The 27,155-nt window shown below is 45.7% G+C and overlaps 1 protein-coding gene across 2 annotated transcripts in view; it reads right to left on the minus strand.

Annotated features, from left to right (window-relative positions):
* The window catches only part of CCDC93 (coiled-coil domain containing 93), a 2,015,088-nt gene that overhangs the window by 1,699,937 nt on the left and 287,996 nt on the right, over nucleotides 1-27,155 (minus strand). For both annotated transcript variants that reach the window (XM_069616593.1, XM_069616592.1), the window contains exon 6: nucleotides 23,834-23,890. In XM_069616593.1, coding sequence (XP_069472694.1) covers nucleotides 23,834-23,890 — 57 coding nt within the window. The remainder of the gene's footprint in view (nucleotides 1-23,833; nucleotides 23,891-27,155) is intronic.

Consider the following 27,155-nt stretch of genomic DNA (forward strand, 5'->3'; position numbering starts at 1 on the left):
ATAATTTCTTCTGCAAAGTCCCTCTATTCTTGAGCCCCTTGAGTGTCTATCTGAAAGTGCTCTGCAGCTTTAGCTAAGACCTCATTTAATAATGGCCGATTATCCACAGGTGAGTCCTTCACCGGTTGGTCCTTGGGAATAGGGGAGTCAAGACTACAGGCCTCTGCCTCGTCTTCCTCCTCCTCATCCTGGTCCTCATCGTCCCCATACTTTTCGACCCCTGCCTGGTCGTCCAGTATTTGTATGTCTGGATCTTCATTATTCTGAAGATAAGGTTGAATAGGGAGTGGGTCTGAAATCAGGCCCTGAGCTGGAGTCTCATTACGAGGTCTCTTACTAGGAGACTGAGGGTCTTTGGATCCAGAAGGAGTAGAGGTAGTAAGGGTATTCTGAAGATCTATGTTTGTCCTTCTGAACCTGGTGTTCAGATGTTTTTTTGTGTTGTTTGTCCCCCTTACCATGTGTGGAGGCATGTTTCCCTGACTCATTGGTCTTCCCTGAATCTTTCAACGCCTGGCATCGAGATTCGGAGGTGGGTTCCGTAGGGTCTAGAGATTTTGAGGGGGGGGGATGTTGAGACTCAGAGGCAGACGTGGAACAAACTGTCGACTTTGAACGTGCTGCTTGGGGGTGGAGGTCGGATTAGTCTTCTGATGACCATACATCCATGACTTTAGGAAGCGTGGCACCCTTAGCAATCGTAGACGGTTGCTGTGTGTCATGAGGTGATCGAGACCTGGAACGGCCAGAGGACACCGATTCTGCAGACTGCTCTCTTGTGCCTTTTTTTGCCGATCGCTCGACACGCGTGTTGGGTCTCGGGAGGGGTTAGTGTGTTTAGATGTAGGTGTATGGTTAGCGCTCATGCCGCCGGGTGTGGTCCCCATAACTGCCGCGCCGGGCAGTCCTCCGAGGTCGGGGGCTCGCGCTTTAATGACACTCCAGTGCCCTCACCATCTGAAATGGCAGCATTGCTGCTATCACTGAAGGAACCCACAGTGTCCATGGCATCGAGTTGCTGGCATAATGGGCCCAACGTTTAGTGGAGCGGTCCTTAAGTGTTTTAGCTTTAAAGAGCTTACACTCTCTGCAATTGGCTTCAGGGTGGTCCCTAGGTAAACAGAGATTACAGGTGCTATGCTCATCTACCCAAGGGAATTTACGGTTGCACTTGGGGCAGAATTTAAATGGAGTACTCTCCATATGTTAATATATGGCAGCGGACGATTGTATGTAGGGAATAAACGAGTGAGTATGTCCACCCCCACTCTCCCTGCTTGCAAGGCCGAGGCCAGAGGCCTTCCGAGGCCCAAAGTCTGTTGTGCAGTCTCGACGGCTGTTCGTCCTTCAGTATCGACCTCGATCTTCGGAGTCTCGGCGTGGGATAAGAGGAACAGGGACATTTTGAATAATTAATGACAAATGGCTAAAAGCCAGGGAACTCTGCAACTATGCTTCCGACAAGTACGACAGAAGCATTACGACTGAGTATAAGAAGCATTGATTTATCTTTTTTTACAACGTTACGACAAGGGCGCATGATATTAGTAAGAGTAACACAACCCTTATATACATTTTCGAACGGAGCAAGGGGGCCAGGAAGACTCCGTTGTTACCCAGGCATGCGACCGGAATTGGTGAAAAATAAACTATTATCAAAAGGGCGCTGAGGTCCACTTGAGGAGGTACCCAATAAAAAAGGCTCCCCACATTTTCAAGAATATTCCTGTGTACGCATTAGCTTGCATCTCGCATTGGGTCTGAAAGCCTCCCAATTCATTACTACGGATCAACTTGGCCCACAATGGAACCCTGTTGATCTGTAGTTATAAAGCAGTATGCGCATTCTAGTCTCTGTAGAACTAACACGTACTGCGGCGGGCGCCTTTTCAAACGGCAAAACAAATGCTGATTGAAAAATATAACAACGCCATTAGTATCCCGGAGCTAAAAACCCTGGGATACTAATGGCAATAAGCCGGGCCATTACCCCCTAACAGTAATACACCCGGGGCCTCCTTTAAGGCACTCGCTACGCTCGGGCCTCTAACTTTGGGCCCTGAGGGCATTACCTTAGGAGGTAATGGCCCGTCGGTGTGGGGCTTTTTGCCACATCAATCTCTTCATAGAATGTATTGCTTTGATTATTTAGGGGTCAGATTCATAAACTCTAATAATTGGTTAGCTCATTTAGAAAAGACAGGTCTGCTTAAGAAACGAGATTCTGGCGGTATTTCACTGTTTGCAAAAATATATGATGGTGGGCGTACTTCTGGGTTTTAGCGCCTATGAAGTAAAATGTTGTGGCCTGGCTGGCTATGCCAGTGGAGTATACGCCCTAAATTCACTTTCATCACTAGATCTGATTGCGCGTCACTTTAAGGTCCACCTTGGGTGTGAGTGTATTAACAGCTGTTGAGCTTCTGTATCTAGAAACACAAATAACTCCGCTATTACAGAAGCTATATCCTACCCCAGCTTTTTTATAGCCATGGATATGGTTACATCAGAGGGCCACTTTGTAATATGCCCATTAAAATCTCTAGATTCAAATGCAAAACTTAAGTATTCTAAATGGCTATCTGTAGTAAAAAAATATACTTGCGCCATTGGGTTTTTTATTTAGTGATCTCCTCTAATTCTAAGGACTGTCTCAAAGAGGCCTATGCTGAGAAAGTGAGCCTTGTGTATAGCTTGTCAACACAAACTAAAGTCACCGTTAGAAGTTTCCTTCCACTTTGCTATGTAAAAAGTGTACCATTTGCATAATTGGCACTGGTGTCAAAGACCCTAGCTAGAAGGTATTTCACCTAATCTTGCTTTAACCAATGATCTCTAGCCTCTATTACCGTAAAATGGCACCCAAATAGTGTCAACTGTTACCATTGCAATTCAAGCTCTGTTAGAGATTTACTTCACTTAATGTTTTTTAGCAACTCTTATGTACGCCCAAGGAAGAGGTTTATTTGTCCTTTGTTACGATCCACAAATATTACTCGGGGGAGGGCAGCTCTTTGTACGTACTTCAGGCAAATAAGCTTGATGTTTGTTGGTCTTTAGAGCATTATTTAGTAGCAGCAATGAGAATCAGAAAGAGGATTTGGAATTTGTAATGTGTCTATCTGGCACGTTTTAACCTTTTTCTTACCACCTTATGATGAACTGTATTTTGATGATAATTACAGTGACATGTTTGAATTTTTCGAATTCCAATGACTAAGCATTTATATCTTGCTGGTTTTCCTGCCTGTATTGCGTAATGAACTTTTACTAACCTGTGTGAATGCTATGTACTTTCATTATTCGTTTTTGTATCTTATTTCTTTTTTAGGCTGTATTGCTTAAAGAACTTACTTGAATAAAGCACTTTGACTTCCTGACTGTATGCCTTCTCCCAGACAGATCCAGGTCAGCCTTAGTATCCCGGTCACCCTGCTCCACAAAGTTTGTCCCAGGTTACCAACAGCTAAATCCCCCTCATTAGGGGTGTTTGCTGACAAGTATTTCTTCCAGTGCATTGGTTAAGGCCCTCTGTTTGCTTGGACCTCTAACCTGGGTAAAGACCACACCACTGCGATTATTCATTAATTAACCCTTCAAATGGCCTAATAATAAATTTTGAGCCAATCCGGATCAAAGGCTTCTAGACAATAATCACTGGTGTAGCCATGATTCCTCTTGACTCGTGGGATCCCATCTCCCACGCCAGTTGCTGTTGCTCTCTCTGGCTGCTTACAATGATGTCCCTGCTCTCTACTCCGCTCTCCTGTCACTGCCTTTCTCGACTGCCCTGGTTCCCGCAAGTGCCCACCCATTGCCTGGCACTTCCGCCACATCACTTGCTACGCTTCCATTTGTGCAAGATGGAAACTGTGAACGTCTACCACCGCAAGGCCACTGAGAATTTACTGGTAGATTATTTTTCCTTATACCTCTGTTGGTGGGAACCTTTTCCCACACACACAGGATCTTTTACTTTTTTATGGGTGTCATTTTTAAGACTCTCCATAGTGCCTTTTGAATTGTATCCTCTTTAACAACTTTTGGCACATACTGCCTATAGTTGCTGGGTTGATCTTCGGGCTTCCCTTTTAACTTTCTCTGGCTAACCTTCAGAGAACTGCAGTTCCCAATGGTAGAAAGGATCTTTGGATCCTCTTTTACATTTTATTTAGTGAAACTAGCACACCCCACCTTAAGTGGAGTGCTGGGGAGATACAATATATCCTCTTTCACCCTAAAACTGTAACAATTCTGTTACAGGGACAAGCTTACCTTTAATAGCTGTCGGCAGGGATACCTTTTATTAATTTGGTGCACCTTTACCATGGGATGTGTGCACAGCCCTGGTAAAGGCACCCATGGGTGCTCATTTTACCAAAATGGCCCGGTCTTGTTTTTTCGCCATTTTAGTGTTCCTTGTCCTTTGTAGTTCCTTCCCCTGACATCCAGGGTGGGAAATTCCTTTGTGTGATTTTTATCTTTGAAGGGTGTGCTGTGGACTCCAAGCCAAGCTCCAGAGTGTCGGTAAAGGCAGGAAGCGAGAGAAGAGGTCAAAACTCTGCAGCCCTTTGTCTTCCAGCCCGAGTGCTAGATTCCAGTTCAAACTGGAAGACTCGCTGTCCTGAAAGGATTGCCAATTGCCCCAGTTTGAATGTTGCAAGGCTGTTTGATTGGCTGTATTCCTGCATAAAAGTCTGAACCTGGAAGCTGAACTGGAACCAAAACCGAAGAGGATAATGAAGGAAAAGCGGCCGAGATGATTTCACATCGACAGGAGAGCCTGCTGTGTAACCAGAGCCTGCTGTAGCCCTTCCTTCCAATCGTCCTGGGTACCCCGGAAACGACAACCCCAACCAAGAGCCTGGTGAGACCCACTAGCCTCAAGAAGACCTGCATTTTAAGCCATCCCAACCCGTGCTGCGACCTTATGGGGCTGCAATACCGCAATACCCAGGGACCTCGAGCCATTGTGTGTTGCATGGTCTTTCGAATTCTGAATCTCACTGAAACTTCGTGTGCATCCTGCTGGATCTCCAGAGGCATGATTCCAGTTCCAGACAGTCCCCTCTCCAGAGTGCTGGACCTTTGTAACAAGAAACCGTCCAGCGATATTCTGTCTTCTTCTGTGCTCCTGAAAAGGCGCCCAATCCACAGAGCTGCATTCAGCCGTGAGGAAACCCGGATCCCCGCTGCAAAGTCCCTTCCAAGGTCCAGTTTTCAGTCATCATGACAAGCAACCAACCAACCAGATTTTTGGCTCAAGTTCTCCTACTGCAAAATCTTCTTCCGTGCTGAGGTACTGTGCTGGCTTGGGTATTTACTTACCTAATTCTCTTGTGATTCCTGTGTAGTTTTGGGGTGTTTACTGTGATTGGGAGGCCTCTCGTCCAGTTCACCCAGGCCCACTGCTGGAATCCTCCTAGGGTCTCTTCTGTGAAGCCCCGAGACCCTCAACTAACACTAAAGTAAAATACGTGTGTTTAAAAGTTACTTACTTGTTAAAGCGTTGTTTGGTAACTGGAACTCAGAGTGAACAGTTACAAAAGTTATTACTTACCTTAGAAATATTCTCCCATTCTGAAAAGTATATATAAGGTTGGTTTATTTACTTTAGAAAAAGTTGTGCCATTCTGAAAGGTAGATATAAGGTTATGTTAGTCACCTGTGATCTGGTTGTGCCTCTTTGCCAAAAATAATGCTGTTAGTTTCACTTCACTATTCCTGTTAGGATAAATGTATGAATGTCTCCAACTGGGTCTTGCTTCCCCTGGTGTGCTGTTAGCCAGTCCAGAATAAGTCTGACCAAGCAGCGGCAGGCCGAGCTGAGGAGCAGCTTAACGTCAGAGAAGTGTGCCGTTACAGAGGAAGTGATATTGGAGCAGAGGAAGTGCAGCCAGCAGATCTGAAGTCCGCAAAAGAGCATCATGAAAAGAGGAGCTGCAGCAACAAGATTTGGACGGTGTACCTTTAAACTTGCAACTCAGCTATAAAAACAAACTTCCGGAGCGGAGTTCGGTGCTGAGTTCCAGTCAGCCCAGTCCACCTCTGGACGCCACAGGACGACACATGGAACCTGTGCTCAATGACATTGAAGGGTCTCTAACGGGGGTCGGCCCACACACGCGAAACCGGCTGCTGCAGCTGCGGCGGCTGCAATCTAAAATCTCATCCAAGCCAAAGGTAAGCGTTTTGTGTGTGCCGGTAGAAGCTTCCCCCTCTATCATGAAGCACCTGGAGACCACTATAAGCGATGACTGTTTGCCAGCCGCTGTGCCTGTTGCAATTGCAGAGCAACAAACTTATGTTGAGCAAGCGTGTACTGATATTCCTACATCGATCATGCCGAGTGAAGCGGCGTTGCCGTCGAAAGTGAAAAACACTTGCAGGGAGTAGTAACGGGATCAGACCTAGTGCCATTGTTGTCATGTATGGCAATATTGACCCCAATTCCTATACCCGTAACAAGTGACCAGCTGTTGAGGCAACGTGAAAGACTAGATGTTAGTGTACATTTACCAGAAAATCAAGTAAATCAAGAAAAGAGTACACCGCCGCCATCCACAGTATACTTAGATGCCTCAAAGACCACTTTCTCCTTTGACATTACTGATGCAGATATACTAGCGATAAGGTCTCCCTCTGATGAGGTGTTGCCCTTGTTGGCCCCGCATGTGAGCCTTAGTCGGCAGCAGAATCAGGCGAGTGCAGTCGAAGACCTTCAGAGAAACTGCAAAACACTAGAGGAACGGAAATCAGCTGAGCGAGTATACTCGATACAAGTTGCGAATGAGGATACGCATGAGCAACTGCATTCGCAAATCCAGCAAAAAAAGAATGGCGGTTTTAATACTCAAGTTTTAGCCATCGATTCAAGAGCTATTAACTCAGACAGTGAAAGTCTTACGAAAGACGAAAAGAAAGGCACCCGCAAGTTTGGTGTTCTCCGCCTTACCCAGGACAAAGCTGAATGCCGCGGCAAATGTCACGACAAACTTTGATGTTGCGGCCCGCGAAGCGCGGCTTACCGAAAGGCTAAAGGCCGACTTTCTTTTGTTGAGAGAGCGCCTAAATGAAAGCTTTGTCAACAAAAAGGATATGAAACTCATGAACAGACGTAACATGAGTACCCTGACAAAAGAATCGACAAGTGTGAGCAATAAAGCTATCGATCTACAAAACTTGTCGATTACAATACGACGTATTAACCTTGATACTTCGGAAGGAAGTCATGAAACTAATGGCAGTAATGTTGCAACGACAACCGCTGAAGAATCCATGACAGGGGGAGAATCCCTAACGCCAAGCTCTAACGGTTTCAAGCAGATTGCTAATAACCAAGCTGAAGAGACAGCAAATTCTAAAGGAAATATTTCCATAGGCGCGGGTATTCAGATTCACAACAACGTTTTAGCGGCTACCTCCATCGCTCTAATGCCGTTTATGAAACTGTATGAATCAGTGAAGGATGTATTGCGAGACCAGAACTCGGTTCTTGCAACCATGAACAGTAAAGTCTTAGCAATGGAAAAACTAAATGAGCACCTAATTAATCGACTTGACGTGGAACCAGCAACTTCACGACAATGGCACTCGCACCTCAATGAAATAACCAAACGCGAGGCCCATGAAAAAGTTCAACTTGCTGAAGCAATTATAGAGTGTACGAAGTGGATCAGGCACAATGTTGCGGTACAGTCGTTAAGTGGCTATGAGAGAACCAGATGCAATTGTCAGCAAGACCGTAGCAACCCAGAATTGGCCAACCAATCAAAGAAAACAGCAGTATATTCATCAAATGGGGATACCACTAAAGTTGTAACGACTTCAAAAAAGGTGCATGAAAGAAAGGAGAGCACCGATTTAACAGTTATAACCTTTGAGGCAGGAGCAACAGACAAAGCACCAATAATGAAAGGGTGCGCGGCGACCGTAGCAGTGAGTGCCAACACTCTACCTGAATTATAACAGGAAGAGGAAGCCCCTAAGAGCGCATCCACCACGCAGAAAAGCAAAGCTCCAAACAAGGATGAAGTTGCCACGCAGTCGAAGCAAAAGGACCCGGCCACAGCAGACGACCAAATGGCTTCTTTTGGGATTTTCTCTGGCCTGGCAAAATCAATAAATTCATCAATGGTTAAGTCAGTACCGCAAAAGGGCAAACCAGCAAAAGTGATACAAACGAAAGGCAAGGGACCAGCTTCTAAACACCCTCGTACAAATGGTGCAAAAAAGTTCATACGAAACTTGACAACGCCCCCTAGATTAGAAAGCACGAGAGGCATCAAAGTGACTTTGACAACAGAAAAACAAAGCAAGATCACAAACTCCCTAATAACCATGCCGAAGGCAACAGTGGAAAGTCAACATCATGCTTCAAAACGTGCACGCGAAGATACAATGTCTACCGATGACCTAGATACAAACAACTCTATAGATCTATGTGATCTATCAACCTACACAATCGAAGAAGATGCCGATTGTGAAAAGACAACAACCGAAAAGTCTGATAACGACTATACAAGAAAAAACATGTGGTCGAGTCGCTATCCGCAGAGAAAACAAGAAGTGCGATCAACAGTGAATGTGAAGAGTCACGCCACCTCTGCAGATGCTCGTCATAATGCAACCAGAAAACAGCAGCCAGCAGTAGAAAGTGTTCCAATAAAGCTCAATCCAAAATGTACTACAGCCCAATCTAAAAAACAAAAGCAACAAAGAGCAGGTGACAAGTCTGAACCGCAATCACAAGAAAGACCCGGTTGGTGGAAATTAGAAGTGGAAAATATACTAGAAGACAACAGCGATGTAAACCTAAACAGAGCTAACATAATGAGGCTCCTACACCACGTTCCAACATTACGCACTATAAGATCAGACGACATAGCAATTGTCGAATATAAATCCGAAGAAAGGTCTGACTGGGTTATACTTCACATGATATCAAAGAATCTAGCCAGACCACTCTTAGAGGCAAAAGAAGATCTACTGTTTTTTGGGTTTGAACTCACAACATGTGATGACCAACAAGCTGCGGCTGATGATCCACATAAACAGAAGCAGAAGGGATCCTCAAACAACCTCAAAAGAGATGTGTTATGGAAACAGATGAAATGACAATTTGCACAGCAAACTGAATCACAAGTTTCAGAGATCCATGTTTAGGATCAGATAGGGTCAGAAGGTATGACCCAACTACTAACATCTTGGAATACCCGTGGATTTCCCCACCTATTTCAAGATGGTGACACTGAAGACCTAAAAAGCACCTTTATCTGCTTACAAGAAACGTGGCTACGCGAGAAACCATCATGTGACGGATATACAGTACATCTAAATGCGGCAGGTAAAAACATGTTTGGACGTCTGTTTTCTGGTTTAATAACGATGGTAGAGAATTCTTCCGGGTGGGAAGTGTTAAATAGCCAAAACTCGAACTTGTTTATCCAGGCCCTCACCCTGGAAACCATTTGATGCTAAACCATGTAAACAACAATTACTGCTAATAAACACATATCGGAATCCTGCAATGATTGCGGAGTCGGAGTCTATAGACTCAGTAACAACTGAAATAGACAAATGCCATGCAGCCTTTGTTGATCCATTTATAATAGTGTGTGGAGATCTAAACTTCACCCGGTTCGCGAAATCAAAAAGATGAAATACATGTGAGATGTGCAAAATTCCATCAGATACCGCGGACCGAGGTACTAAATGGGAGTATCAACTAATGCTGCGACATTGTGCAATGTTAAATGGTTCTACCAGTGGTGATATTCCTGCAGCGGACACGTGGCATCGAGGTGAAACCTCAAAAACCCTTAACTCTATTTGGGCCTTGGAAAATCTTCATTTTTACATCTCAAATCTCTCGATAAGGAAGTCGAGAAAAAGCGATCACAACCCTTTAGTACTATTGTGGGAGAATCCATATAAAAAGCAGCATCGAAACTACTTATTCCCATTAAGCATCAACAATGGCCAGAATCGACTATGAATAAATACCAAGCAGATTGATACTTTGACAACTGACTATGCCCATATTTAGAAGTGGAACAAACAAGTAGAAAATGTATCTGTACTAAAGAGATTCACATGCACTAACAAGTCTAAGGGAAGATGCACCTTGAACAAGCATCCTTTTAGCCCGATACTATATGATGCAAAGAAACTGCTACAAAAAGATCTGAGGCAATTAAAGAAAGCAGCTGGAAAAAACTCAAAACAGCTGATGATAGAAAGACGTCAGCGATTCCGTAATTGGCTGAAATCTTTCAACTGTATACGAACACAAGAGCAAGTGGAATTGATTCTTCGCCTTCTGATCCAAAAGGATAGTCGGAACATCTGGCAAATCATTAATTCTGGTAAGGTAAACCAGATGAGTACACTATCAAATGGAGTGAATGCTGCTAGCTGGGTAAAGCACTACTCAACAGTCTTTAACAAGTATGATGCCAACAACCTAGCTGACCCGATAGTACATGCGAGTAGTTGGAATGTGATCGAAACAGTCGAGGACATTGAACTTGCGATCCAGAAACTGACAACTTCAAGAGCCACTGGACCAGACGGTTTCTCAAATCAAATGCTAAAGGCAAATAAAGAAAACTGGGCACAGTTTATTAAAGTACTATTCGAGCACATAGCTTCGACAAAGAAGATCCCAGGCTCATGGAATAATGTGGTGGTGGTACCAATTTTCAAAAAGGATAACCGCGACGACCCGGAGAATTACAGACCCATTGCATTGTTAGATATTATGGGGAAAATATTCGGTACCTTTCTCCAAAAGAAAATTGCGAGATGGGCGGAAGACGCTCATTTATCTGACAACAGAGAAACAGGCTTCACAAAAGGGGTTGGAGTGGAACTAAAACTAGTGCTACTAAACTTGGCTAAACTGGATGCATTAAAACAGAAGAAAAGGCTGTTTTTAGCATTTGTCGATTTAAAACAAGCATTCGACAGCATAAACCGCCAGCTCCTTTGGAAAAAACTAAAAGACTGGGGCTGCCCAAACCAGCTCTTGGCTCCACTAATGGCATTATACGCAAAAACGAGTATTCAAGTGCGTTTAAACGCAGAAGGAGCCCTAACAGAAGCAATACAAACGACAAAGGGAGTGAAACAAGGATGTCCCTTGGCTGCTTTACTATTCAAACTATTCATAGCAGATCTTCAACTAGCACTAGCACAAACAAAGTCTTTCCCCCCTGAAAGTCAATGGAATTCATCTAAGCCACGTAATTTACGCAGACGATATGGTACTATTAGCTAGCGCAGAAATTGGCTTGCAAAGATTGCTGTCTCGTCTTCAAACATACTTATCAGACAATCAGATGTCGATAAACGTGAAGAAGTCTCAAGTCATTACATTGGGTCCAAAAACGAACACTAAGAATAAAGTATTCACGTGGAAAGTGAATAATGAAGCCCTGTCCAAATCGGACTCAAATCGCTATCTGGGGGTCGTATTCAATAACTCAATAAGTGAGTGGAGTTGGGCAAATGAGTTGTCTTGTATGAAAATTCTTGCACTACAAGGAGCAAAATTGCATGCAAAATATGGGAAGTTTTCCCTACAGCCGGTAATTACTTTCTATACCCAGAAAGTGACTCTAATAGTATGTTTTGGGAGTGAGGCATGCTGGAACATTGATTCCAAATTTTGGACCCAACTGGAAGGCAAATGTTGGCGTAAAGTACTCAATTTACCACAGTGTGTCTCAATGGTGGCAATTTGACATGAGCTGGGACTCAACTCTTTATATGCCTCTGTACTGTGGAAATCCATAACTTTGCTACGAAAAAATGAGATTAACACCTGGAACAAAACCCTACCTAATTCTAAATAATAAAAGCATTGACCCTTCAGCTTCTTTGCTAAATAGATGGGAAGAGAAACTTGTCAATTTTAGCAGCGGCAGATGTAAACATGTCACTAGTGCTTCAATTTCCACAACTGGCAAAGGTAAAGTTCAGTCAATGGAATTGGATAACCAACCTCAATACAAGAGCTTCATTGTCGACAGCAGTAGACTTGGGAATGTCCTTGCAAAAAGTAGGAGAACTACCAAACTATCTCACCAAATTTCCGTCGCAATACCACCGAAATCAGTTCCTGAGAATGCGTCTTAATTTGTATCACACGAGAGATTCTGATGAAAAGAAAGGATTCGGCGACGAAGAGTGACATCTGTCGTTTCTATCAAACAGAAACGGAATCAATAAAGCACTTGACAATTGAATGCACTAATATTGCCAACCAGCGTTCGCTGCACTTAGCGCGTTGTGCTCCAAAGAACGGAAATATGGCTGATTGGTGGAGCTATGCAATATCGGGGATAAACAGCAACCTAACATGTGCAATAATCAACTTCGTCAACATGATCCTTCCACGTTCAACAGAGTGGTTAGTCACAGGTGGATAAGGACATAATCCTGAAATGTGAGATTTGAGTTTAAGGCAAATGCAAAGAGGAAGGGAAACGAGATTCAAGAATCAGACTGTGACTTTTTGATTAACAGGAGAGGACAAAGTTAGTCTGTGGTGTTTTCTCTTATTTGTCTCCGTGTCTTTCTCTGTGTCTTTGCTCTTTCTTTCTAGAAGATGTAAATAATGATGAAAGTTGTGACAAAAAAAGTTTTTTTTCTTATCAAACTAAAGTCAATAAATACATTTTTTTAAAAATAAGTCTGCATTAAGTTTTACCTACCTAGAATAACTTTGAGTCATTCATAAATTGTAACACTGGGTTTTGCATTCCCTGGTCTGTTTTAGACACAGAAACAGTCTTAGGTTTACATCTGCCTTTAAGTTGCTTATAGCTCCTATAAAAAGTGTATAGGCTTTACTTACCTTGGGTATAACTGTGTTATGCTGAAATAAGTTAGTTAGTTATTGCTTTCCCTTAGTCTGTGAACTGAAAAGCAACTGTAACTGAATATTACATCAAAAGGGTTTACTTACCTTCAGTATAACTGTTTTCCTAAAATAAGTTAGAGTTATGGCTTCCCCTAGTCTGTGAACTGTAATGCAACTGTAATTGAATATTACACCCCAAGTTCCAACTCCCCTAGAATAACTGTGTTATCCTGAATCAGAGTTATAGGTTTATACTGTTCCAGGAATCTCTGCTTCACTAGATCAGAAAAGTATATTATCCAGTTGATATTACTATGTGATTTCCGGCTGAGCGTCATGGTACAACTGGTAGGGTCTACTACCCTGGTATTACTGGAGGTAATCTAAAAGTAACTATTGGTTTTGACTTCTCTAGAACTCCTGTTGGGTGTTCCATATAATGTTATATGCTTTGGTCTGTGTACCTTCAAGCATAGTGTGTTTCTATAATTGTGGTTATATATAATGTGATAGTACCTATTTCCCCCAAGATTTATCTGGGCCTACTTATTTATTAAAAATAAACCATTTATTTTTACAATGCATAGTGCTTCAGTGTTTCTTTGGACCATTTTATTACAATTTCTTTTGTACTGATTCTACAGCTCTCTCTCCCTCCTAAGATAAGTCGGGCTGCTTTGTCTATGCTATCCTGAACTCAGGTGGTATAGCCTTATACTAAAAGTGGAGTCTTGTACTGCCTCAGTTGAATGGTTTTACTAAGTTCTTGGACTTCATAAAAACTGTCCTAACAGGGGCCCCTTGTTCCAAAGGTCTTTCTTCTTTCCATTTTTTACATCTATCCACTAGCAACGGCCTAACAGCCAGGTGCCAACAGCAATGTTGCCTGTGCTCCCTCTACAATTTCCTGGGCAATAGTGATAAAAAGCCTTTAATCCTTTGTATGTGCCTTTGCTTCGATGTGTCCAAAAAGTCAGGTTTCCGTGCTCACCATAATACGTATTGTTTGGGGCTCTGGGCACCGATTAAATATTCTCGTACTTCAAAGGAGGAGAAATACAGCCTGAAGTGCTATACAAAAATAGGATTGTCCAATCAATAATATAAAATACCCCAATTCAAATTTTAAAGTTGAAGGCTGAAGACACACAGCTTTCCTTCAAACCTCCCTCTCCTACCTCCTCTTCCTCCGCTCTCATCCCAGATTGTCTGACCGCCATCCAGGCATGGTGTGCAGCTGACGATCTCTGTCTTAATGCCAGTAAGACGGAGATCCTTCTCATTGGGACACCTGTGCCCTGTTTTCCCCCTACACTTTGACAGCCCACCTAGGGCCCTCTACCCTCACCATCCAATGAGGCCAAAAACCTTGGGGTCATCTTCGACTCTGCCCTCTCCTTCACCCCTCACATCTTGGACCTTGCCAAGAAGGCCCATTTCCAGCTTCACCTCCTTAGAGGCATTCTCCCTTTCCTCGCCTTCCCCCAGAAGATCAATGTCTCCAAAGCTCTGGTCCTCTCTAGGCTGGACTACTGCAACAGCCTCTTCCTTAATCTACCCCTATCCTCCCTACGCCCCCTTCATCTAATCCAGAATAGAGCTGCAAGACTTACCCTTGGCCTCAAGTCCAGGGACCATATCTCTCCAGCCTCAAAATCTCTCCACTGGCTCCCAGTGGCGGCAAGGAACAAATTCCAGACTTTCTGGGGCCTGCGACCACGCCATCTCCAACTTTCCCTCCCTAAATACTCCCCTGTTAGAGCCATCCGCTCCTCTTACTGCAACTCTCTGCTTGTCAAACGCTCCTCCAAGCAGAGAGTAGGGGGCAGGTCTCTTTCCTCGGCTGATGCCTCCCTTTGGGACAGCCTTCCTGCCCCTCTCAGTTGAGCTGGACCTCCTTAAGTTCCAGAAACCTCTCAAAACTCTTCTCTTCTCTACCTCTTTCCTTTCCTTGCTAATCACTGCTCTGCCGCTGAGACTGGTGGCCTGGTCCTCATGAATCTCACAGGTTTCCAGTCGACACCAGCACCCTCCCCCTAGTAGCACTGCCCCCTGCAGGCTCCCTGCTTGGTGGCAATGCATCCCACCCGGGACTCATCCGCCCTAGCACTTAGACTAAGGCCTTCCTTTGGCTCCCTTTGGCATTTCCTTCCCAGGCCCCCACCAGCACTTGTCCATTCTTTGGTCCCTCTCCACTCCACCCCCCACCCATCCCTATCTCCTGCACTTCTCTTCACTGCAATTGCACGCCCGAATGCCACAAGGTCTAGTAAGACCACGTATGTATATTACTGTTTTCTCCCTTGTTCCCTCCCCATTTTGCCTTGTGGCACCTGGAAACACCATTTGGTTGTATCGGCACCTCACAAAAGCTAAATAAATCGAAGGTATTGCCACCTTTGATAGCAGAGATAAAACCGCTGAAAATCAGGGCACTCTGGAATTCGGCAAAGAAGGTAGTGCTCCTTAAGCTTTGTGTGAAGAGGAAGATTAAAATGTACGAGTGGATTAAAATCCCCATAATAAAGTTGCTGAGTGAATCGAAATGGTGGAAGATCTGGTGAGCACTTTAATGCAGAACAGAGTGTGACAGATTACCATTTGGCAATGGTGTAGAAGCCCTTTTTTTTTAATGTTGATGAAGTAATTATGCAGGTAATTCCATCTCTAAAATGGATGTTGATCAGATTCCCCTTTCATAAAGTCCATTCCAAAAGCATAGTTTGGCCCTGTTCGCCACAGGGCGCATGGAAGCTACTAATCTCCTTGCCGCCACAAGTCTGCTGCAAAACGCAGGTAATGTGCAACACCCTCCTCGCATTCTCTCGGTTTCACGCTACAGCATGATACCAGCCTGAAAAGTATATCTGCCCTCTTCTTCCGGGCAGTACACTATTCCTCTGAACTGCGTGAGGAGTGGCCTCCGCTAGACGTTACTATCCCACTATCATTTGACTGCCTACTCGCAAAATTCGGGCTCGGCATACTTGCCCAGCCATGGCATACACGAACATCAGCCCACCTTTTGCACTGAGGGCAGTCTACTCGACCAGCCATCCTTAAACAACTGGACTATACTGTAAGGCTGCACAAAGCTCACGGCAGTACATCGAAATTGTGCTACCGGATGGAATGTTGATACTAGTCACTTTACTGCATATGCCTAGTCTCATTGTACTGAACGCAGCCTAATGTTTCAACTCTTTTCATGCTTGTACCTTGCACGCTACAACCGTCATTGCCTGTTTTTGTCTGCACACGCATATGCGCTATAGCGTGCCTCTGACGTTATTTGAATGGTCCGTATGTTTATTTATTTGTCCACCACTGCTCGGTAGCTGCCCAATTTCTACACCAAATGTACCAAGTCACTGACGCTACTCTTGCGCTGCCTATGATTACCGAACAGAGCTATTGCTAGTAGACTAGTGCTCTACCAAATGCCCCAAACTCGTTATCATCACCCATGTGTCCTTTGACGCTCTGACACAGCGTAGCTAGCTTACTAGCAGTCTAGCGCTCCACCAAATGTACCAAACCCATCGTTGTTAGTGGAGTGCCTCTTTTTGCTCTCTGCTCTACATTGTTTTGTTCATCAGCAACTATCAGCACCCCACTGAACGTGCCGACTACAGAGCCTTTGTATTTTAATACCATAGTGATTTACTGTATAGCGAATACACTTACTGCATAGCATTGTATATCCTTAACTGAGTAAGCTTTGTTTATTAACAACCTTGTGGTTTACTGTATGCACCTAAACTTGCTGATGTTACTCCGGTGCCTCCAATACTCTTTGTACTCCATAGACTTGTACTGCTCTACGTTGAAGTCATGCGAGTGCCTCTCTTATGCTCCTTGCACTGCAAAATCTTGCATGTCGGCCATCTACCAGCGTTCCTCTGCATAATCTGCATTGCATAATCCTGCATACTAGTAGTCGAACATAGTACGACCACAGAGTACAGCAGAACACCAGCCTACCCTTCCTATTGCCACCTAGCACCCTGCCACCTTATTGCCATCTAGCAGAAATCCTATCTAACTTACCCAACATAGCCCTACTTGACTCCTATAGGATCAATCACGTTTCTCACCACACTATGTTGGCTTCCGTCATCAACATTGACCTAGGCACGCTACTCACTCTAACTATACTAGTGAGCCTTGTGAGACCTTCCTCCCTCTACCACTAAGAGCCCTCGGACACGACCAACACTATAATGATCACAAACGCTACACCATGCTTAACCCAATTTAGCAACCTTACCCAGGGCTTGATGTCAAGCATTCTGACACCCCGTTGAAACCATCCCCTCTTGGCGGACCTTGTAACACTGACACTAGGAATTCTAGACTCCGATCAAGACTGGCCAAGCTATTTGAACCCTCTGCCAGAACTACGCCCATCTCAGATCTTAAGAGAAACCATCCTCCCCGTAGCCAAACTACCATGAGTATTAAATCCTTGGACAATAGTCTATCCCATCCAACCACACCTAAGCACCGCACCGCCAAACAACCTAAGAATGCAGCCACCAACATCTCCCCCCCCACCATCTGCCACAGACCACCCTATCCCACCTCTTAAGGGGGCCTTAATCTCATCTCCTCCTCCTCCTCCTCCTCCTCCTTTCTGCTTCCCAGGGGGGGGAGAAATTGAGGGTCTGGTCCCATTTAGCCAACCCTGGGAAGCAGTAAGAAGCACTAAGCCACCAGGGAAAAAAATTTGGGGTTGGGGGGCTGTTTAACCCGTTGCCAGTCGCAGTACCCCAGGCCGTCCTGGATCTCTGGCCAGGCCACGTTAGAGCTTTTCCATGTGGGGAGGGATGGAGAACTTACGGGAGCACCCTGGGGGCATAGGGAGGCAAAATTGAGGGTTTGACCCCATTTTGCCACCTCGGGAAGCAGTAAGGACCACTAGGCCACCAGGGATATGATCTTGGGGTGGGGGCTGGGGGCAAGACTTGCTGGACAAGTACGGTCAACCACACTGGAGACAGGCGCCCAAGGCTGGGGCCACGACCCTCAGCTGTCCTGGAGCTCTTGCCATACCGTGTTACAGCTTTTCACTTGTGGGAGGGATGTGGATGTTGCTGGGGCTCCCTGGGACCGTCGCTGGACAAGTATGCTCGCCCCACACGGCCTTGGTTGCCCGTCTCCCTTGTTGGTCGACCATCCTCAAGTCCAGCGGTGGTCCCAGGGAGCCCCGGCATGGTCCCCATCCCTCCCTGGAGGGAAAACCTGTAACACAGGCCAGACAGAACTCCAGGATGGTCGGGGCTGATGTCGCCAGCCTTTGGCGCCCGTCTGCCATGTTGGGCGACTATCCCCAAGTCCAGCAGTGGTCCCGGTGAGCCCAGGCAGGGTCCCCCTCACTCCTTGGAGGGAAAACCTGTAACGCAGGCCAGCCAGAACTGCAGGATGGTCGGGGGTGATTAATCCAGCCTTTGGTGCTCATCTCCCATGTTGGGCGACCATCCCCAATTCCAGAGGTGGTCTCAGAAAGCCACAGCAGTTTGCCAATCCCTCCCTGGACAGAAAAGCTGTAACGCAGCACTGCCAAAGCAACAGGACTGCCGGAGGTGATGGCGCCTGCCTTGGGCGCCTGTCCAGCTGCTGGTCAACTGTTCCCAAGTTTAGCAGCGTTCCCAGGGAGTCCTGACAGGGTCCCAATCCATCCCAGCGGGAAAACCTCTAACGCAGGCCAGCCAGAACACCAAGATGGTCAGAGGTGATGTACCCGGCCTTTAGCGCCTGTATCCCATGTTAGGCGACCATCCCAAAGTCTAGCGGCAGTTCCAGTGAGCCCCGGCAGGGTGCCCATCCAAGCTGTAACATAGGGCACCCAGAGGTCCAGGACGGTCGGGCGAGATGTCCCCGGCCTTGACCGCCTGTCCCCTTGTTAATCAAGGGTTACCAAGTTTAGCGGTGGTCCTAGGGAGCCCCGACAGGGTCTCCATCCCTCCCTGGAGAGAAAAGATGTAATGCAGTCAAGCCAGAACTCCAGGGGGGCCGGGGGTGCTGTCTCCAGGCCCGAGCACCCGTCTCACTTGTTGTTTGACTGTTCCCAAGTTCAGAGGCGGTCCCAGGGAGCCCCGGCAGTGTCCCCATCACTCCATGGAGGGAAAATCTGTAACGCAGCCCAGCCAGAGCTTCAGGGCGGCCGGGGGGGGCTGGCTCCAAGCCTGTCTCCCATGTTGGTCGACCGTCCCAGAGTTCAGCAGCAGTATCAGGGAACGCCGGCGGGGTCCCCATCCCTCCCTGGAGGGAAAACCTGTAACACAGGCCAGCCAGACCTCCGGGACGGCTGCGGGTGCCACCTCCGGGCTTGGGCACCTGTCTCCCTGGTTGGTTGATCGTCCCCACGTTCAGCAGCGGTCCTATGGAGCCCCAGCAGGGTTCCCATCCTTTCCTGCAGCCAGAACTTCACGACGGAAGAGGTTGATGTCCCCAGCCTTTGGCGCCTGTCTCCTATGTGGGTCGTCAGTCCCCAGGTCCAGCAGTGGTCCTAGGAGGCCCTGGTGGCGTCCCTGGCCCGTTACGGCTTTTCCCTCCGGGAAGGGACGGGGACCCTTGCCAGGGATCCCTGGGACTGCCGCTGGACTTGGAGACGATTGACCCACATGGGAGACAGGTGCTTACGGTCGGGAACATGACCCCTGACTGTCCTGGAGCTCTGGCTGCGCGGTGTAAGGAAGGCATGGTATCAATGTAAGAGACACAAGTGATCATAGTTCAAGGGTGTTTACTGAACTTTATCAGGGGTGTGAAAAATGCCTATCTAAACCTAAATCTGAGATGGGAGCAAGCTATGACCATCAAATAATAATAATACAGTCCTAGTGGAGTCTAGTCAAATAAAAAGGGCCTATGCTAAAAAAAAAAAATAACAATTGCCTATCCTTACAGCTATGCTACAAAATAGTGTGGGATAAGGTTCACAAAAAGAAAGAAGTGTTCACAAAATGACAAGTCAGGATGTTTAGGCCGTTGGCCTCCCTTCCCCACGTTTTTAGCACAGAACAAGGCAGGTCTCTCAAGCACAGCACACTCCTGGGCTTCTCTGGCACGAGGTCACAGTTCCTTTCAACAACATCAGGGCCTTCTGTGCCCAAGTCTCTTTTGCGCAGTCTATTGCCTCAGAGGACCTGATGTACCATATATAACAGAGAACATGTCCTTTCTCAATATTCACGTCAGGCGATTTACTCTTCACCCTGGATCCCCCTCAGCCGGGCTCTGATCCTTCACTCACCATTAGCCACAATCAGTCAATTTCAGACCAACTTCAATTTGTAGGCACCCCTCAGTCGGGTTCACATTTGCCACAACAATATTCTCGGGTGTGTTACTGTTCACCCAGGATCCCCCCTCTTCCGGGCCTAGACCCCTTTTCTACAATTAGTCCCACTCAGCCAGTCTCAGACCAAATTCAGTTTACAGACAATCAAAGACTTTCGAGTGTGCACAGGATTCAAAGTAACCCGCTGCAGGGCCACTTTCATTTGACAGTTCAACAATTCTTCCCCCCTCAGGGGGAGGGACACCAAACAGAGACCTTCGAATGAGCTCCCACGTGGCGCCGGACCACTCTGTCCAGTTTTTCCTTAGGAAAGCCAACCCTGGAAGAATACGGTAGGAGATGTTTGAGAATTTAATGGGTGGTATTATTCCGCATAGGGAATGCCTTCGGGGTACCTGGCTGCGTAGTCAACAATCACGAGGACATGTTTGTTGCCCAGTCTAGATGTTTCTGGAGGCCCAATGATGTCATCCAGATTATTGAAAAAGGGACTTCTATGGTTGGTGAAGGATTCAGAGGGGCAGGTAATGTGATGTGTCGGCTGGTTTTTTGACATGTTACACACATCTGAATAAAGGTCTTTATATCATTGTGGATACCAGGCCAGTAAAACGTCCCACTGATATGTGCCTGGGATTTGGATTGACGAGTCCCCCGGTTAGATGGGAATGCACAATCTCTAGTACAACCTTTCGGTGGGTTTTGGGGACTACTAATTGCGTTTTTTTCTAAGTCTTCTGTAGATATTTCCTTTCTATATAGCAACCCCTGCTTTAAGGAGAAAAAAGTACTCCCCTTCTCTATACCTTGTCCTTCTGGAGTAGCTTGTAAAAAAGCTTCTGCGAGGGCTGGGTCGTTCGCTGGGCGAAGGCTAGGTCGGGATAGATGGCAGACTCTTCTCGCTTTCGCTCTTCGATGTTAGAAGGTTTATCAGCTTCCCCAAAGCCTAGTGTACCTCTTTCTGTTTGGTCTAGTTCACTTTCTTTAAAAAGAGAAAATAGAGCTTTTTCCAGAATTCCTTGAGCAATTTGGGCCCCACGATGTACTTGAAATGGTGTTTCACCATGATTCTGTAAGAGAACCTTTACGTCTCCCCGGAAGTCGGTATCGCTGATGCCTGCTAGAACATCTCTACCGAACTTCCAAGCTAGACCAGATTTTGGGGCCAACCTTTTTTAACATCCCGGCAGGGGTATTAAAACCAAATCTGTAGGAATAATTTCCTCTTTTCCCAGGGAGGATAATAGCTTCCCTACTACTACAGATCTCAACGCCTATTGATTCTTTCGAGGAAACAGAGTGGAAGGTCTATGACTAAGCTTCTGAAATTGTAGGGTTCCCCAATTTGTTTCAATTGAGTCACATCCCACCCCTGACACCATATATAAGGAAGGCATGGTATCAAAGTAAGACAGACACAAGTGATCACAGTTCAACAGTATTTATTGAACTTTATCAGGGGTGTGAAAAACACATATCTAAACCTAAATCTAAGACGGGAGCAAGCCACGAATCAAATAATCATAATACAGTCCTAGTGGAGCCTAGTCAAATAAAAAAAACCTATGCTAAAAAACAAATGCTAAAAAACAATATTGACGAATCCTTACCGCTACGCTACAAAATAGTGGAGGTTAATGTTCACAAAATAAAAGAAGTGTTCACAAAATGATAAGTCAGGATGTTTAGGCCGTCCCCACGTTTTTAGCATGGCACAAGGCGGGTCCACTGAAGCACAGCACACTCCTGCGCTTCTCTGGCACGAAGTCACAGTTCCTTTCACCAACATCAGAGCCTTCTGTGCCCAAGGTCTTTTGTGCAAAGTTTCTTGCCTCAGAGGAACTGATATACCATAAACAAAGAAAAGTTCACTTCTCAACATTCATGTCGGGCGATTTACTCTTCACCGTGGATCCCCCTCAGCCGGGCTCTGATCCTTCCTTCACCCTTAGCCTCCCTCAGTCGGGTTCAGACCAACTTCAATTTGTATGCAACCCTCAGTCAGGTTCACATTTGTCACAACAATCTTCTCGGGTGTGTTACTGTTCACCCAGGATCCCCCTCTTCTGGGCTCAGACCCCTTTTCTACAATTAGTCCCCCTCAGCCGGGCTCAGACCAATTTCAGTTTACAGACAAGAAAATACTTTCGAATGTGCACGGGATTCAACATAGCCCGCTGCAGCAGGACCACTATGATTTGACAGTTCAATAATTCTTCCCCGCTCAGGGGGCATGGCACGAAATGGAGACCTTCGAGTGAGCACCCACGTGGGGCCGGACCACTCGGTATCTGGTACCTATTTCGGTGTGGCAAAGTTCAATTGTATACAAGTTCTCTTTCTTCATAAAATGTTGAGCTTGCAACCTTGAGCGCAACACAGTCCGATCTGCTATCAGTTTCTCCAACTCACCGGATGTGCTGAACCCGTTGGCATTGCTTTGCTGTCGGAGTCAAGGACAGTCCCATGGTGGCAATCGCTTCTCCCCGCCTTGGCTATCAATGGGTGAGGGCCCCATGTACCTTTGACAAACGCTACATCATTCATCAGCTGCAATTCCCGGTCTTGGGTTTCTTTTTCTTGAGACTTCTTGAAAGTCGCAGTTCTCTGTTGGAAAGGGCAAGGGTAATTCCCTCCTTGTCATCCTCTCTGTTGCTGCCTTTCCCCTTGGTTTAAACTGCCATCTTGGGTTTGCTGCTTCCTCCTACATTTTGCCTTGCTCAGAGTGTGCTTTCATGCTCTGCCTTTTATCCGTGTGGAGAAGTGTGATGGAAGTTAGGTGTGTGTAATTATCAGTAATTGCCCGACTCTGCCTGACCCTTGTGTCGGGACATGTCAGGTATACCGCTCTGGTGTTAGTTCGTTGTCACTCATGAACTGTCAGTGCGAAAGTGTTTGTGTTGGAAAAGGTGGCACTTGAGTTTCTAGGTATTCTACCTGGTAGGATGGGGAAAAGATTTTGTAAGGAAGGGGATACCACATCTCACCCTTTGGTCTCCCAATCCCCGAAGATGCCCCCCAATCCAGGTGATACTCCCACACTAGCCACCCCCAGGAACTGGATCCAAAAGCGATGGCTGTGTCCTGGCCACCTTGATGACAGATTCCCTGGGACTAGCGTGAGACACACCTTCAGGTTTCTCACAGCTGCGTTAGAGCTTTTCCCTCTGGGAAAGGATGGGGACCCTGCTGGGTCTCCCTTGGACCACTGCTGGGCTTGTGTATGGTCGACCCACATTGAAAACAGGTACGTAAGGTCGGGGGCAGCAACCCCAGCCATCCTAGATGCCGTGTTACAGCTTTTCCCTCTGTGGCGGGATGGTGACCCTGCTGGGGCTCCCTGGAGGATCACCAAGGACCCTCCACCCAGGTGATCCTCCCTCGCTTCTCCACCTCCAGGGTCAGGATACTAAAGCAATAGCCTTTCCATGTACACTGAGAAGAGGACCCAAGGGGAGTAGATGTGAGGATGATCTCACGTTTCTCACACTATGCATAACAGCTGTATATTTCTGAATGAATTATACTTGCGTTGGCAATAAACACCCATTGTGAATACAGGGGAGTTGACAAAAATAAGTATAAAAGAGCATAGAATCACATTATTTGGCTAGACCATTTGAACCATTACATAATAAAACATCAAAAAATATACTTACATAAATATCAGTAACAGTTTTAATAGCTTTTTCCTTTCTTTGCATGAAATCATCATCCTGTTCAGCCATGAGAATGACGCAAAAGAATAAGATTAGAAAACAGCTGTGCAATTGTTATACAAATGCTAGTAAAATACTTCCTAAATTACCAAAATTCTGGGCACCTCCGTGGAGGCTAGACATAAACCAGTAATCAAACATGTTAATTCAACCATAAGAATGACAATGTATAAGTACAACTCAACCATTGCAATGCCCATGTCGTGAAGTGAAGGAATGACTCATTGGCAGCCCAGAGGTTGTGACCACTGTATGGAAGGCCTGGTATCAAACAGTGAAGACAGGCACAAGTGATCACACTTCAAGGGTGTTTATTGTACTTCAAATGGGTTGGTTGAACGCCTACCTAAACCTAAATCTAAGGATGGGAACAAGCTACGACCATCAAATAATAACACAGTCTTAGTCAAGTCTCGGTCAAATAAAAGGGCCTATACTAATAAACCTATTGCCAATCCTTACTTCTAATTACAAAAGGGCGTGGGACAATGGTGCATGCAAAAAGAAAAGTGTTCATGAAATAATATGTCAGTTGAGCAGTTGGCTTACCTTCCCCATGTTTTTCAGCACGGGGCAAGGCGGCACGTTCGAGCTTCGCACACACTCTGGCTTCTCGGCCACAAGGATACAGTTCAAAATATAGACATCAAGCCCTTCTGCCAATGCCTCTGATGCAATAACAGTCTTTTACTGCAGATGGCTTGTTGTAACAAACAAATCTCAAAGTTCCATTCCTATGGATTTTCACATGCACAAGTTCTTGCTTCCACTATTTATCATGGGTCTCCCGTCATTCAGGCTTGGACCCCCTTTTTACCAAAAGTGTTCCCCTTGATATGGATCTCCCATGTTCGGGCTTTGATCCTCTTGATATGGATCTCCCTCATTCAAGCTCGGATCCCCTTGATATGGATCTCGCACGTTCAGGCTTGCATCCCCTTGATATCAAAATCATAGACTTTCAAATGTGCGATGAGTTTTGCTTAAACCATCGCAGGACCACTTCGATTCACTTCACACAATGTTCTGATCAATCGTTTACTTTGACAGAACACCGTACAGAGATCTTCAATTGAGCACATTCACAGTGCCGGACCACTCAGTCAATGGTATGTATCTTTCCTTCTCAAGTTCAAACATTTGTAGATAGGGAGCCAAGTACCCCCACCTCAAGCATTGCGCCCATGTTGCCTATATTCTGGGAACTCGAATGTGAAATACGTGCAGTGCCAGTGAAAAAAACAATACCAAGGAGAATCCTGAACCAAGGTTCCCATTGAGAAAGCCATACCTGCATACACAACAATATGATGGTCATTTGAATGAAATACCAGAAGAAGTGTGAAAAGTGAGCAAAAGAGCAGATTGATGACATCACACGAAGCAAGACTGACGCACCCAGAAGAGATGCAGAGACAGGAGAACATAGATATTCTATAGGCATCAAGAAAATATCAAAGATAAGTAACATTTCGGGATTGAGATGAAGATGTTTATGTTACAGAAACAATGATGATATCAAGTTGTTTTATATGTGTACAGATGCAAAGAAACGCAAGCAGATAAAGTATTCTGAAGGCTACCTATGTAGTGAATAGACTGTGGCATGCACCAAACCATCTAGTGGAAGCTGCAGAGTATTACAGTTTTTTTTTCGAAACTCGAAAAGGGGCGTCGAAGTAGGGTGTGCCAGTAATACTATCCCTAGTCTGACATGAGGTAGCATGAGGAGTAGTACAGAGTATTCAAGCTGATAGATAGATATGACTACAAGCATCTATGAGCCTTCTCTCAGAGGGGACGAAGGGCAGGCACATGTGAATCTAAGCAGATACAAGCATCAGAAATACGATTACGGTGAGTAATGTATCCCTTCTGAGGCTTGTGGAATCTGCTTAGATCACATGCTGTGCATAGATTAGCAAGCATTGTTAGAAGGAGGAGGTGGGATATGAGAAGGGTCATGAGCGAACACATTTCTTCGAACCGCTTGTCCCACTTGAGTATTTGTCTTGCAATGTGTGTAAATGTAGTAGTGCTGAGTAAAAGTGTGAATAGAGCTCCATGTAGCTGCTTTGCGAATGGTGTCAAGGGGTACATTTGCAATGAACGCCAGAGTGGCCCCAGTGCCTCTTGTAGAGTGGGCCTTTGGCGTACAAGGCAGTGTTTTTTCTGAAAGGGAGTAACACAGCTGGATACATTTGACTATCCAGTTAGAGATGGCACCTTTAGAGACGCAATCTCCTTCTCTGCCTGTAGTTACTGAGACAAACAGCTGATCTGTCTTTCTTAGCTGCCTGGTCTTGTCTACCTAGTAGAGGACCACTCTTCGCACATCTAGTGTGTGTAGTTTCACCTCAGCAGAGCTTTTGGGTTCTTGGAAGAAGGCCCTAAGCTCAATGGACTGGTTAACATGGAATTTTGAAATGAACTTAGGTGAGAACCTAGGGTGAGTTCGTAGAACCAGTTTATCCTTATAAACAGTAAAGAAAGGATCCTGCACTGAGAGCCTGAATTTCACTGACCCTTCTTATGGATGTAATGGCTACTAAGAAGGCAGTCTTGTAGGTCAGGTGTTTGAGACTAGCTTTATGCATGGGTTCAAAGGGGAGTCCCATGAGTTTAGCAAGCACCACATTAAGGTCCCATCCTGGTGGTGGGTTAGAAATTGGAGGATGCAGTGTCTTCACCCCTTCCATAAAGGCTTTGATGACTGGCACCTTCTACCATAACACCTTGTTATGGGAGGTGGTGTAGGCTGACACCGCCGCCAGGTGTACTTTGAGTGAATTAAATACCAACACTGCATCCAGTAAGTGGAGCATGTAGGTGATAATATTGGAAGGAGTGTTTTGTTTTTATATCGATCCTCCTTTTCTTTTTCTTTTTATTCAATGAATTTGTAAAGGTTTCTTTTGTAAACCATACACAATATAATAAAAAATAAATAAAATTGGAAGGAGTGCAATCAACTGGGTTGATTTGTTTATTCTGGCACCCAATAATGAATCTTTTCTACTAATCAAAGTAACAGTGCCTTGTGTTAGTTTCCTTGATTCTTTTAAAATATCCATACATCTCTGTGGTAAATTGAGATGGCCAAACTCTATGACTTCAGGAGCGATGCTGCCAAGTTCTGTTTGTCCTCCGTGCTGGGAGAGTAGGTTGTACCAGCACAGGAGTCTGATGGGTTCACACACCGCCAGTTTGCGCAAGTGCGGGAACCACGGTAGTCTCGCCCACATGGGAGCAACTAGGATGA

This window comes from Ambystoma mexicanum, chromosome 9 (assembly GCF_040938575.1).
Source record: "Ambystoma mexicanum isolate Mex_15411 chromosome 9, UKY_AmexF1_1, whole genome shotgun sequence".
Classification (NCBI taxonomy): domain Eukaryota; kingdom Metazoa; phylum Chordata; class Amphibia; order Caudata; family Ambystomatidae; genus Ambystoma; species Ambystoma mexicanum.